The 15,265-nt window shown below is 43.3% G+C and overlaps 1 protein-coding gene across 1 annotated transcript in view; it reads left to right on the top strand.

Moving 5' to 3' along the window:
- The window catches only part of epha10 (EPH receptor A10), a 140,649-nt gene extending 126,023 nt beyond the window's left edge, over positions 1-14,626 (top strand). Inside the window, exons 11-18 of the mRNA XM_066717577.1 lie at positions 625-750; positions 955-1,140; positions 5,478-5,539; positions 5,959-6,162; positions 7,119-7,271; positions 8,574-8,767; positions 10,157-10,321; positions 11,618-14,626. Of these exons, the coding sequence (XP_066573674.1) occupies positions 625-750; positions 955-1,140; positions 5,478-5,539; positions 5,959-6,162; positions 7,119-7,271; positions 8,574-8,767; positions 10,157-10,321; positions 11,618-11,732 (1,205 nt within the window). The 3' untranslated portion in view covers positions 11,733-14,626. The remainder of the gene's footprint in view (positions 1-624; positions 751-954; positions 1,141-5,477; positions 5,540-5,958; positions 6,163-7,118; positions 7,272-8,573; positions 8,768-10,156; positions 10,322-11,617) is intronic.
- Positions 14,627-15,265: the final 639 nt, after the last annotated feature.

Genomic DNA, 15,265 nt, shown 5'->3' with positions numbered 1-15,265 from the left:
TGCATTGTAAGAACTATGCACTGCAGAGCGATGACTTTAAGTACACATAGAAATGAGCCCACGGGTAACACATCCACACAGACGATGACAGCACACACAAGAAGATGCTCAGTGTTGACCATTTGTGTCTGCGATGGTTTACGTGCATGGGAGCACAGGGCGCACAGATACATTAAAGAGCTCAGAGTTGTATTCGAGAGGCTAATATGATGTGGGGCTGCATGACCCCCCCACGGTCCTATTTGTGTTTACACCAAATTTCATTGCTCCACGTTGCACCGTTCTCACAACACCGCTGTTTGAGCAGCCCAGCTTTACGGGCCCCTGTTATAGAAACACTGGTGGGATCAATGTGAACCACCTAAACCAAAATATGAATCTCTGTTCTCCTGCCATTAGCACACGCTTTGCTTTCTCAACCTCTTCACTGATGCCTTGAAAGGTCTGAAAGCATGCAGTGTCTGAAATACACGTATCTAGTGGCTTTACCCAAATCTTTGATGCAGAGCTAAATAGTTAACATATTTGTAGACACTTCCTGGTGTATTTGTAACACTGGCAACTCTATAAGGGAAATGGTTGCCCTATTTACATTCATCCCTTTTGTTTCCCATTTCTTCACAGTTAAGATTCCAACCAGACGTACATACATAGACCCCGACACCTGTGAAGACCTCATCCAGGCCGTCCATGTCTTTGCCAAAGAACTGGACAACTCCAGCATAAAAATTGAAAGAATCATCACCACAGGTAGCTGAGGTTTACATCACACTGGTGAAAGAAAAGGAAGTTTGTAGAAACCTTGTGTGTAAAAACATAGTTTAACTTCCGTCTTCCCCAGTTCATTGCTTGAATAATGATCTTCACGTATGATAACTTCTTTAGACCGATCTGGGCAGAGCTGTGTATGACAATTATTGATCCAGTAATATATGAATGTGGTTTGAAATGCAGGTGAATTCGGAGAGGTCTGCAGGGGCTGCCTGAAGCTTCCTAGCAAGAGAGAGCTTCCCGTCGCCATCAAGACCCTGCGATCTGGCTGCTCGGAGAAACAGAAGAGGGTCTTTCTGTCCGAGGCCGGGATACTGGGCCAGTTCGACCATCCCAACATCATCCGCCTGGAGGGGGTCATTACCAGAGGTGAGAGGAGCTCTTCTCCTGCATGTCTCTACAGTCCCACCAAAGAGAAAAGCGATCGATTCCAGTTCTGCACAGAAACGTTTTTTTTGTGTGGTTTTTTGCCTCTTCTGAAGCAGCCCTGAGGAAATTCCTGGAGGATGCTGAGCTAAATTAATTCCATGTCGAGGGAGTGCAGATTCAATAGTTCAGATCTGTAGTCTGTTTGAGAGTTACTTTCGTGCAGCTGAAGGACTACTTGGCATCTGATGAGAAGTACCTTAGATTGTGCCAAACATGAAACAAAGCCGTAAATATCCGTAGAAAAAGGAATCAAAATGCATTAAAAATATAGATTCATAGATAGAGTGACAGAGATAGATATAGATACAGATATAATCATATTATCATCCTCAGTTTTTGTCACTTCACGGATGGTTAAGGTCTCCCTGAGATTCTTATATGAGTTTCTCAAACTTGTTTCTTCAAACTTCTTGACTTTGTCTGGCCTTCTTCCAGGAGGAGTTTATTTCGGTTGTATTATTGCCAGTTTGTTATTCAGCATTTCCTGGACTGGATCCAAACCTGATCCAGGGATGCTCAGATCTGCTTGCCGTGTGTCTAGCCTTATTCACGTGAGGTCCTTCACTCTTTGCAGTGACGTCCCAAGCCTGTGTTTGCTTTCTTACCCGGTCGTTCATCTTCCTGTCTCCTCTCGTTATCCTGAGCTTGTATCTTCCGGGCTCAGTTTTTGTATTAACTGTCACATCCTGTGCTGGAGAAGTTGAAAGGCACTGGACCAAATTACTTTATTTTTGGGCCATTTAAAAAAAAAAAAAAGCACAAAGTGGGTCTCGGCCACTCATCCAAAGAATGTAGGCAATTGTACGTTTTGTGTGATTCTCTGTCTTTACATCCTTCTTTCTAAACACACAAACAAACATATATATATATATTTATATCCTGTACATGCACTATTTAACCTCAGCATTCGAAGGTCACAGAACCTGCTGGCGGGAAGCCTTCTCATCTCATTCTCAGGAAGGTGAATTGGACTATTAATCCACTGTGTAAACAAAGAAAGTTTCCCTGCGTCTGACCGTGCGTCGGGTTAATTGTGTTCAGAGTAGCGGACGACTCTGTGGAAGTGACAGGAGGTGAGCGCTGAATACCGGCAGTGCTGAGCGCAGGGATCTCATCGCTCTGCATGGCCCCGTAATGGCTGCCGCAGCCGGGCTCAGGCACAGCGTGGAGGTCTTTTAATAGGCGCTAACAAAGATTTCCTGGAGTTAACGGCACCGCGAACTTCATTACCTTTTTGACATATAAGCGCTTCCACCTGCGTATCCTTCCTGACTGGCACTCATCCGCCGCGCTCCGATACCTCGTCCTGAAAGCCAATTACAGGGGGAAATGGTTTCATATCAACAGCAGTTTTACAGCGGGAGGACAGACCATAAACCCCTGAGATCAAAGGTGTTTTAGACAGATGTACGTGGTTTCAGACATAGGTTGTTTGATGCAGAGTTATCGCCGATTCCCAGCTGAACAACAGAGGGTTTGAACTATGGAAAATTGATTGTGTAACAGACAACAGCACGGAGTACACAAAAGGCTCAACTTAATGTATAGATTTATATATACAGACAGGTGACAAATTAAAGGAAAAACCCACATAAAGTGTCTCAGTGAGGTGTTGGGCACCACGAGCCCCAGAACAGCTTCAATGCTCTTGGCACAGATTCTACGAGTCTCTGGACTCTACTGGAGGGATGAACACCATTCTTCCAAAAGATATTCCCTCATTTGGGGTTTTGATGACAGTGGTGGGAGCGCTGTCTGACACGTCTCCCATAGGTGTTCGATTGGGTTGAGATCTGGTGACTGAAGGCCATAGCATATGATTCACATAATTTTCATTCTCATCACACCATTCAGTGACCCTCGTGCCCTGTGGATGGGGGCATTGTCATCCTGGAAGAGACCACTCCCATCAGGATGGAAATGTGTCACCATAGGATAAAGGTGATCACTCAGAGTAACTGTCATGATTTGCAGTGACCCTTCCCTCTAAGGGGACAAGTGGAAAATTCCCCCTGCAGCATAACAGAGCCTCTGGACCCCCTCACTGTAGGGGTCCAGCAGTCAGGCCTGTCCCGTTCTCTTGGTGGCCCACACATGCACTCGTCCAGAATATGGTGAAGGATGACTCATCTGACCAGATCACTTTTGTCCACATCTTTGTAGACCAGTGCCTATGGGTTTTGCACCACTGAACTCTCAAATGTGCATTTGTCTTTGTAATGAGGGCTTTATGCACTGCCACCTTGATCCACAATTGAGGTCAACTGGGCCTGCTCAGCATTTGTATACATACCATAGAGCATGATAGGATGTTAATTGCTTAATTGTATCATGCAGTACACCTGTTTGGAGGCATTTGCATTCGTTATGTTCCTCCACTCATTTATTCAGGTTTTCCCCAAAAAAATTCACCTGTCGGTATATATATATGATTCTGCTCTTTGAACTTCTGAGCATCGACATTGCGCCGTAAATACGCCTGGTTCCCCGGCTTTTGCAATGGATTCGCTGCACCTGTTCCGTCAGTAAAGATTATTTCCACATATTCCTCCCTAATCCGTGTCTGGGAAGGATGCGCAGGGGTAATTAGTGTGCGCTATTAGGAGGAATTTGATGGTGCCGTTTTCTGTCTGAGTAATCCGGATCTGTATTCGTAAACACATCTTCCACAATTATACCCCGTTTTATGACACCGTGGAAATTAATGGATCTTACTGTGATAATTAGAAAGACAAATTATCTGCTTACATTATTTTCCACCATTTTAGAAACCGCGCGTCACGCTGAGCGCCAACACATAATTCTCACAAATGTTTTTTCTCTGAAGTAATGGAATGGGTTCGTCTGAAGCCATTAAAGACTTAAATGCTTTAGGGAGGTGAGACAAGAAGTTTAAATAATCTTCTCTTTGAAGGCATAAGCACCTTTCTCGTAACAGTTGAATTATTTAATGCCGAGGCTGTATGTCTTAGGTTATAGACTGTGCCAGGGCTCTGTGAGAGAGCATGTGTTTTAATATATAAATACATATCTATCTGGGCCTTCATATATATAGAGACGGTATACATATATATATTCACCTGCTCTATATATGAAGGCCTGCAGAGACAATTTAGATGGACGATGTATCGTGGCCATTCGTACATTTACAATACGAGTCAGGTGGCCTTCAGAATTACAAAAATACAAAATAAATAAGTGTGGTTTTATGTATTGCGTTCATTTAATTGAATGAATGTAAGGTTCTTCTAAATGGTAAATCTTCTCAAATAGAATTAACAGCTGTTTTTCAGATAGAGTTGGAACTAAAATGTAAAGTGATCGATGCACAAGAGGTATAAAAACATCGGCTCGTCTTAGAGCTGAGTTTTGAAGTAGTAGATGCCTGTGTTTGTTCTGTTAATTGCTCACTACGGATGTTATTTGTTGTTGCTGATGCATTTTAGACAGTTCTCTGTTCACTTACTATCCCAGCAACTACAGCCGCTGAAAAGAGTTTGCAAAGCCGCCTGCCAGTGCAGTCGAGAACAGACTAATTACTTTTGCATCTCGCCTCCTTCCTCCTGGACAAACATTAGCAGAGTGACACCCGCGTGCGGCTGCTTCTCATTACCTCTCACTCACGTCTGCGAGGGGAAGCTATTAGCACGTCAGTCTGAGCGAGATCAACAACTGGAAGGTTTTACTTGACGCCGAGAGAAGAGACAACTCAGATGTGTGCTGCTCCCGTATTATTCTTTCGAATGACCGGCCTGTCGGTGAACCGGATCGTTCAGTCCGGCTCGGGCGAGCGGAGAGGGACGTAATTCACTCGGCACGGCGCCCGGAGAGTAAAGAGCAACGACTTGGGCATCCTTTAGCTCAATCGCAGGATCGACCCGTTCCCTGTAACAGAGGATCCCCTGGAACGCACCGCGGGTTACATAACCGGAGAAATGAAAAGGAGAATGCACGACATGTAGTGACTCACGTCAAATAGAAACTGCAAACTCGTGAGACAGTCTGACTCAAGAACATTTGAATACCTTCACACTGACGGGGAGTTTTGATGTCGTTGCCCTGAGTCATTCAGAGGACTGCGGTTAAACTCAATTAAAGTGTTTCCAATTAAACGAATACTAATTGTACATACTAGTAGTTGGAGAATACTTTCACTGTGGATTATACAGTGTTACTGGGGGGACAGATGGTTTGGACTGACAACGAATCTAACTACATCTGTCCTATGATCGAATCAGTATAATTATTGTTATTATGTCCTTTTCTTCCCACTGAAGGAAACACGATGATGATTGTAGTCGAGTGCATGGCCAATGGAGTCCTGGACTCTTTTCTGAGGGTAAGTCAGTACTGAACATCTGCTGGAATGAAAGAAAACCCCCACAATGCACTTGTAAAGCTTGATCTGTTATCCTGATATTATCCTAATGGCCTTCGGTGTGATTACAAGAATTCTCAAGTCATCTAACAGAGATTGTGATAAGGGGAAAGAAACAGCATGCTTTTTAATTTACGTGATGAAGAAAAGACAGATTAAATTAATATTATACCCAAAATGGTTACTATTGAAAATTAGACACCTTCCCTGCTGAAGTCATTTTAAACCCCTAAACTGATTATTAAGATTCACAGTAGGTGTGAAGCCTGTTTATGATTGGGATTTCACACTGATATACTTTAGCACTCCTTCAGTGCCTGCGGTCTTAATACGTCTCTTCTTCCCGGTGAAATGAAACTTGGTGTATCGGTCTTTCACAGAAACACGAGGGCCAGTTCACCGTCATCCAGTTGGTGGGGATGCTTTGTGGAATCGCTTCGGGGATGAAGTACCTCACGGAAATGGGCTACATCCATAAAGGCCTCGCGGCCCACAAGGTGCTGGTGAACAGCAGCCTGGTGTGCAAGGTGTCCGGGTTCAGACCGTCGGAGGAGGAGAAGATCGAGGCCGTGTACACGACCCTGGTAACGATCGCCGTAGTCTAAGCTGACACTGCTTTTCACATCGCGGCGTAGCGTCCGGTGCCAAGCGCTCGGGTTGTGAAACCGCCTGTGCAATTAACCGACTGATCAGAATGCTCTAATGCTACATTTATGGATCAACGCCTTTTATTTGGGAACACCTTAAATGCACAAGTCATTCAGGAAACACTGTCACACATCTGTTGCGTATTACACTGCTTTGAATATATCTGGGGATGGTTTCTCCAACCATCTTGGAAGCAGCCCAGAATCAAAACACATCTGTAACACCCTGAGAATCCATCTCCCCGCGCCTGTCTGAAGAGTTGAGAATGTTACTTTCTTACTTTGCAAATTGTCACTCTTGTCTAATCTCCAGAAAAGGAATTTTGCTTTTTATATCACATTAATTTGGCCGCAAGCGTCTCTGCCAACATCCATTTATTCTAAACAGGTGTTGCGGTCCTCGGTGGTCCACCGTGACACAGCGGATCTGTGCTTTTCCATCGTTTGGTACTAAGACTAATGACAACAGGATGGTTGTGATTGGCAGGATTTGGCGATTTGCACACAGACACGGTTCATCAAGAATAATGATGACTAAACCGAGCCAACCTTGCCAGCCAGCCCTCAACGGGAGTAAAGCCAAGAATCCTGTTACGAAACCCTGCAGAAGATTAATAGCAGGAGCTCTGGAGATCATATAACTCTTCTCCTGTGCCCAGTGTGTCAAGGGCTGCCCCTCTCTGGTCCTGGAGATGCGCAGGTTCTGCCGGTTTTCTCTCCAGACACGTTCTAGTTATGCATGCGCCAATTATTTTGATAATGACTCGAGATCTCCCTTAATCTTTTTCCTAATCGCCTCATTCAAAGCTCTTGTTGAATGAAAAGGCTAAGACTGCGTCGCTGCCCGAGAGAGCTGATGTGTGAATCCTTGTCTCCGATGTCCTCTTCTGCAGCACGGAGGCAAGAGCGCGGTCCTGTGGACGGCGCCAGAAGCCATCCAGTACCACCGGTTCAGCTCGGCGTCCGACGTGTGGAGCTTCGGCATCGTCATGTGGGAAGTCATGTCTTACGGCGAGAGACCGTACTGGGACATGTCCAACCAGGACGTGAGTACTGGAGCAGACAAATGGACGAAATAGGAGGGTGGTGTGGGGATCACTTACATATATTTTCCCACTCAGGAATAACAATGCGTTCCTTTTGTTGTAATTACAAAGACTCAGATGATTCTTGTAACTGATACATTTAATGAAAACAGGTTGTTTTGGGGAAAAAAAAAAAACTAACAGTTAGCTGCAGGTGATGTACAAATTACTGTCTTCTAGGCCAGCTTTGTGAGTGCTTAATGTCATTTTCAAATGGCTTGCCGCAGGCTCTGAATACGTTCAGTGATGGGATTTTTTTCTCTAATAATGCATATTAACTCATTCAAATAAACGTATTAATGTAGACAGAGAATTGTCAGGCAGCTTATGAGCGCTCGTGATGTACAAGACTCATTTCAGCATCTCCTGATATTGCTTTCGCTGGGAGCCAAACGCTGCCGTCGTCGGGAGCGAACAGCCCGTGCTGTCGGCAGCATCTCGGAACGAACGCAGGAATAAATTAAAGAACTGAACTTGCATTTAATCGCAAAGGTGTGGAAAGGCAGAGGAAAAAACCCTGCTGTTGCTGTTTGAATGTCTTGAGCTGATTCCCAAGAACAGCATTTGAAAAAAGACTTCAGTTATACCCTGCTTTGTTTAATTGACTGGTATTTACAGTTGTTTGAGATTTTCTTTTCAAGATAAAATATTGCCATATTTAAAACGCACTGTTTTGAGAGCCTACACAGCCATGTATATTATCCCTCAGATCCCACACTCAATACGTTCATGGCAACTCTCAGGCATAGTAGAATGACATCTTCAGAAACGGGAGAGAGATGTGGAGTCGAATGAATGATAATAAACTATTGAAATGGTTTGAGCTGCAGAAAATGCCAAGAAAGAATCCCAATCTGTTATTATTCCTATTATTTTAGAAAAATAACAACACTATAAATTACTCCTGGTACCTTCTGGCATCTCATGATGATATTCAATCTAGAATTTCATTTATTCATATCGATGAGGTGGGGGGGGGCGAAGATTCAGTTCACAGGTAACCACATGATATTAGACTCGGCGCCGTTCTGCAGAATAGCTTTCCATTTCAGCGGAGAGTTAGGTAAATGGGTTTCAATCAGAAACCCAGAGAGATCTATAACAATATAGCATCTGAAGCCTCCCTGTTGCAGTGATACATGATGAACCAGGCAGTAATAATGGCGGAGAAAGGGGAGGTGCTTCCCTAGCAATCCAGACAGCGCCGCCAGGGTGGGGTGTCACCTCTGAACCCGTCTCTGTCGCGCCCCGTGTTTCCCGCAGGTCATTAAAGCTATCGAAGACGGCTTCCGCTTGCCCGCGCCCATGAACTGTCCCACCCCACTCCACCAGCTGATGCTGGACTGCTGGCAGAAGGACCACAACGACAGGCCGAAATTTGCACAAATCCACAGCATCCTCAACAAGACGGTCCGCAATCCCGACAGCGTGAAAACATCCACGATCGCCCGCACAAGGTATGGCTTTGTTTGTGGCCGTGTCTGTGTGTTCGGAGTGGATGTACTGGCCTGTTAATACAACTGACTAATATTGAGTGGATAAAACTCCTAGGAAGTTAGGAAACTGCTACAGATCACCGTCATAAATCACATCATTTTAATTAAACACTGAGCATTGCATTGACCTATTTTGTGTCTGTATACCACAATGTATTTAACAATGACGGTGTCTGTCACAGATTACAAAGATAATACAATCAAGTGTTCATTTAGACAGATTGTATCTTGTGATTATTTCAATTTACAAGATAATTTTAGAAGGATCGTTTTGATATAAAAAAAAGGTTGGAGGCCGTAGGTTCCTCAAACTAACAAAAGGCTTGAAATTGTAAATGAAACAGGATATTTTCAGGAATTTGTCATCATTTCTGTAAAGATGACAATTTAAAAAACAATAAATCTAACCCAGAGCCTTATTTTCAAGAGAATAATAAAATGCACGACTCCATTATTGATATTGTGTTATTAATGTGTGTACCCTATCATGCCAAGTTCAGAAGTGTCACGCTGGATTCTTATTTTAAATAAACCGGTAATTGACGTGGAATTCCCTGATTACAGACATGAAAAACTACAACCGTTAACACGAGGAAAATGTTAAATATAGTAATGATAGTAAATTATAAGAACAGGAAGAAAGTCACCACCTTTGTGGGCTAATTTAATGACAGAACTTGTGTCACTTCAAACACTTCCTGCGTCATTCCAAGGCTGCAGGGATTTTATATCTTGAGCCTTTTCCTTATCTTACTAAATTCGGCACAGGATCGGTGCCTAAAATCACAGACTGTGTTCACTCCGTTTGTAAATTAGTCACTGCGGCCTTGTCGTGAATTATTGGTCTTATTAATCTGTGCATATGTCTGTGTTGTCATCTGTGTGTGTTTAATCGTTATTTGCTTGACCTTCTGGCGACGGCGACTCACACGCCATAAGGAAGTGTAAACAGTGACGTGGCACTAGCGTTTGTATGACGAAAACTATGCACAATACATTGCAAACCTCATATGCAGAAATGCGGTACAAGATGAAGCGAAATGAGACAAAAGGTGCAGGAATATCGTACGCTTGAACGGAGCGTTCCTGTGATCTGAGATTCCTCGTTGCACAGGGTGTATTTATGGGATTTGCCATGTCTGTGCACTGCGGTTCTGAAACTCTTCTCAGTGTCGCATTCAAGTGTATAATTTCCCTCCCTCTCTTGGTTTTGTGACCCTGGGAAGCGATAGGTGTCCGCTGTGTGTCTTTTGTCTCGGTCCGCGTCTCTGTCTTTAGTCGGGGAGGGGAGTCGGATCTGCCCGTGCTGTCGAAAGGGAATTGACGAAGATGGCTGTGTTGTTCTTGCAGGACTCTGAGTACCTCCATCCCGCTGACGGAGCGCACCTTCTCCTCCTTCCCCAGCTTCAACTCTGTGGGGGAGTGGCTGGAGGCGTTCGAGATGGGCAGGTACAAAGACAACTTCACAGCAGCGGGCTACTGCTATCTGGAGGCGGTGGCGCGAATGACAGTCCAGTAAGTATCGGGGGAGAAGACAATCGCGGTGTAATCATGTGTCTCGAAGGGAGATCTTGTCCTTGACAGTCTTTCACTCCATTATCGCAAACAAAATCCCCCTTTGTTTTCCCTCTGTGCCCAACGATTCAAAGAAAAGTGTTGACGCTATTCTGAAAGCAACTGTAGACTGTTAAAGCTACAAACTTAGCAGTCTCTCAAATGTAGATGTAAGAGAGACAATGTAATGTTTATTTAGATAGATGTATGATGTATAATATCAATATAGGCTCAGTTGAGAGTATATGGCAGTATTTTCTCAAATGCCAGATAAGTCTTTGCCCCTTATTTTGCAGTTAAACACCCAAAACTTTATTGATTGCGGAGAATGATTGGGAGACTATTTAGTAAGAGACTCAAATTCCCTGACAGCACAACACAGCTGCTTAATAAACCTTTCAACATCGCCTGACAGAGGACACGCAGAGACTCGTGTGCTGTACAAGCCGTAGTACAGTAAATTAATTAACTGTGTTAGGAGAGATCACATTCTTCCTTTACAAGACAAAATGTCACTTTAATTTGCACTACTTCCAATTAAAAGCTGTGGGGACGAAAATACATTTTTCAGCGTGCATGACGTTTGGAGTATCGTTTTTTTTTTGTTTTTTTTTTTTAACTTAATGAGGATCATTACTGCTTCATTTGTTATTTAGTCATTAGTCTAATTTTATAGCATGGGTGTATTTCATGAAATGTTAACCTTTTCACCGTTTTAATTCTTTTAACTCAAAGAAAACGATCCTTTTAATTTCACCAGGCGCATAAATATTGCCTGCCTCTTTGTGACACTTTGAATAACAATGTGTTTTGCGTCACTTCTGCCTGATTTCACCGGTCCGGTCTTGGGCAATATTGGACCAAAGCTAAGAGATGCTTTCGCCTCAGTCAGTGATGTTTGCCCGGCTGTGATTTCTGTACTTTGAAGTGAAGGATTGTCAGTCACAGACCCCTTACAGTGCTCAGATAACCAAAGAGCTGAAATATTCACCAATGGATAGAAGGTAAGCCGTGAAGGTTACATTTAACACAGTGTTTCTGGGCAGGGGGAGAAAAAATAGGCAGTTGTGACAAATTGCATCTGCTGTTAGTAAAGAAATAAATAGAGAAGTGGATCAAGAGGGAAGGAGGCAATTCATAGTGTGAACCCACGGCCGACATCGCCGGGCCGAAACAGGCTGCGTGTCGTTACTGTCTTCCTAATGAGCGAGGCGATGCGTGAGGGGTCTCAGCTGCTGTCCCCGCTCTCTTCCTCAGGGACGTGATGAGCCTGGGGATCACCTCGCTGGATCACCAGAAGCAGATCTTGACTGCGATCCAGACTTTGAGGGCGCAGGTCATACAGATGCACGGCCGGGGGGTGCAGGTGTAGCCCCGACGGACCCGCGCGACGGACTCTGAGGTGACGGAATGAAAACAGAACAGGATCAAACTGCCACGGGTCGCTGGCAGCATGTTTACAGACCGAAAAACGCCCTGGAGATGCCCCCCCTCCCCAGTCGGACATCCGGCGGAGAGAATCGGTGAGCTGGCAGGCCCCCGGAGTCGGCCGAGGTCACCGGGGCAAGCCTCGCCCAGCCGCTTCTGGCCCAGTTCTCTTTCCGCCCCAGTACGGACAGCATCCTTAACCCGTCCCGTATTGGCAACGGCCCGTTCTTGTACACTTCATTTCCACCGCGGCTCCGGGGTTGACCTAGGGATGTCAGAGGTTAACAGTCTGGTGTAACGGTGTGCGTTGGGCTTGGAGGAGCCGAGTGTCGTGGGATTTGTGCTGTATTGGGTTTGGGTGTGTTGAATGTCTGAACGGAAAACGCCGAGGTATGTGAAGAAAACAGTTCATTCTCTGCTTTTGTTTTCTGACATTTTTAATTCCAGAACTGAATTTACATTTAAGTTGTTGTCGTTGTCTTGTGGTTGTAGCAGATTTTTGGTTTGTCACTCCAACACCTTTATTGGACAGTTTTGTTTCTCCAGTATTCTGTGTTTAAGATGGTTTCTCTTCTCTCCAGACCACAAAATCGGAGATTTTTCATGACATTTCCACACACGACATATTGAACTTTAAAAAAAAATAATACACTGTCGACTCTGGAACTAAAATATGTTTCTTTTTGCAACCGGTCACACGTAGGCGCTGCCTAAATCAAATCCGTTATGGCTCTGTGTGCGCGCATAATGAATGTGCCTTGTAAATTTGCAAGTACATGTTTTTAAATGCCCTACCAATCCATCACTCTCTCTCTCCCCGGAGACCATTAACCTTTTATGCAAGCCAAGCCATCTGGATTTGCATTTATGAGCCTTGCATAGATAGGTGGTTAATAAAACTGAAAACGTGCAGCAGTGATTATGATCGCAGTATGGACCAGGATGGGGTTTTTTATGTGTTTTCTAAAGGGATTGAAAGAATTTAATAAAAACCTAAAGGTAAAAATAACTTCACACTGATTTCAAAATGTTTTGCCTAAACTGGGTATATTGATCAAAAGCAGTGCAAGGACTAAGGTGAGGTCATTGCCCCACCCCCAAATGGGAGTGGCTTGTACCAGAGGGGCTATGCTAATTTAATAATTGGCTTTACTGATTCGTCATCAAGTTACTGATGAGTGGGAGGTGACATTTGTTGACCAATCACCCGTTAGTGGCTGCCGACAGTCAAACCAGAGCACTCGGCCGTTTTTTATTTAAAAGAAAATGTCCACGCATGCAGGAGACGCTGCCGTGTTCATATTAGTTGACCATCACACTACATCAGCCCCCTTTATCCCACACGAAGAGGAGGAACACAAAGCAGTGGGGACGTGTCTCGAGCTGTAGTTTTATTTCGTTTCACTGGGTGTTTGTTCTTCATCCTATAAAAAAAGGTGGTCAATTAAACCAGACATTAATGTTTAAGAATATGAGCCGATATCTTTCTATCCATCTACCTGTATATTTATCTGTCTATATTTATTTGACTGTTTGCCTATTTATATAAATTATACTCGCATTGTATTTTCTGTTCATGTTCACTTTATACCCTTCGACTTTATCCTCAGTCTGTGTCTTTCACCACTGTGTATGAATGCAGTAATATTCAAAGTAGCTCATGCAGCATCAAAATGAAACAAAGTCTTCTGTTTCCCCCCAGTGTCGGCCTTTGCCACCTGTGCTTTGCCTATATTAATCAGCAAGGACTGCACTTTCTGACAAATGACCATAATAACACGCAGGCCTAATCATGAAAGGGTAACATTTGCAAGCCATTAGTCATGTGAGCGCAGCAGGAAGACGGAAATTGGCAAGAACACGTAATACAACATTAATTGTGGACAGCTGCCTAAAATACAGTATTCTTTTCTTATATTTGCTAAATATATACCTTTTGTTACCTATTGTTAATTTAAAATATGTATTTTTTTTTAAATACAGCAAAATATAAAACAGTTTTTGTTCTCCCTGCAAATATTCTCACATTGCTGTCATTTCTAACTGATATCAAGAAGAAGGAATTCAGTTTATGTTCATTGCAAGCTCTTCTGCATGTGGGTTTTCTCATTCTCTGCTCAGTAATCAACTGGAGCACTGCAGCAAACCCCTGATGGTCATTTCAGGATGTTTGATGTACTCAGTATTTTCTCATCGAGGGACTATAGATGTATTTTAGTATCTGTGCAATTGAGCACATGGACTGAAAAAGCCAGGGCCTATTTGCAGCTATACAATTTGTGTTATCGCTTTCAGTTATTGCTTGAACAATTGCTTGGGCCAGTCCGTGCTGGAGAACGTGAGATCGTATCGGGGGCTTCGTTTCTTCCGTGCTGTGGTCGATGGTTTTGCATGGAAAGACTGTTAATTTTCCTTTCTTCGTTTCTGTCTGTGTGGGTTATGTTTCTTTGATCGGGGCTGTAGGCAAACGCAGTTCGGCGGATTAAGCAGAGACTCTTGGAACTCCAGGTGTTGGTTTTGAAAACCGTGTGGGTTAAAACAACTGAGATGCAGTAACTGTGGAGGAACTCAGGGCAACATGTTCCAGAACACTTTCAATTTTCTTTTTTGTAATGAAATTTTAATATAAGAGCTGCATTCCTTAGTCTGAAGAATATGGAGTTTACACCAACCTTTTATCACAAGGGGGGGATCTTAAATACCACCTTGCAATAGAACTGTACGTTTCTATTTCGCTTTGAACTGGGAGTATTTTATTTGACAGTGCCCTGCCGTCTCTGCAATGGAAAATTGTAAATGTGCCGTTGTAAATTAAAACCATGATACTGAATAATATGATCCCGGGGATCCTTTGTATTTTCTTGATTTAGTTTTTTTCCCCCCATAAATAGAGATGTCACTGTAAGTTTGAACCAGCTTCACTTAGAAATCCCAATCTTTCTTTTCTCCAATAAAGTACTTATTTCATATTCTGTTGTTCAAAGCACCTAGGAAATATTGCACAGAGATGTTTATCCTATTTTTTACACCAGTTGAGATCCTTAACCTCTTATCAGAAGATGCCTACACAAATTTGTGTTATATTGTTTAATTACCTCAGAAAGTCAAACATTAATTGAATCCTGTGATGTTCCTACAGAAATTGGCTAAACTATGATGTCTACTGTTTGGTTCAAATAACATTATTGATCAAAACGAATTGAGCACTGATTTTCTGAATCCTGTACTTCAGTTTACCATGAAACACGATAAATTTTTTGTGAAGAAAAGGTTACACATTTTAACATCTGTTTGAGTGCATTTTTCTAAGGACAGAGCTGGTTAAACTTCCTAGGCCGTATTCTGCAGCAAGTCAGTGTACAAAGACTTATTTTAAAAAGGAATACTTCCGTGGAAATGTTTGATCCTTCCTCTACATCTTGAAAGCAATTGTATTCCTTTCAGAGAATTTGTCTTTCTTCACTTGTTGCACAGTGT

This window comes from Amia ocellicauda, chromosome 11, assembly GCF_036373705.1.
Source record: "Amia ocellicauda isolate fAmiCal2 chromosome 11, fAmiCal2.hap1, whole genome shotgun sequence".
Classification (NCBI taxonomy): domain Eukaryota; kingdom Metazoa; phylum Chordata; class Actinopteri; order Amiiformes; family Amiidae; genus Amia; species Amia ocellicauda.
This window is presented reverse-complemented; position numbering and strand designations above follow the sequence as displayed.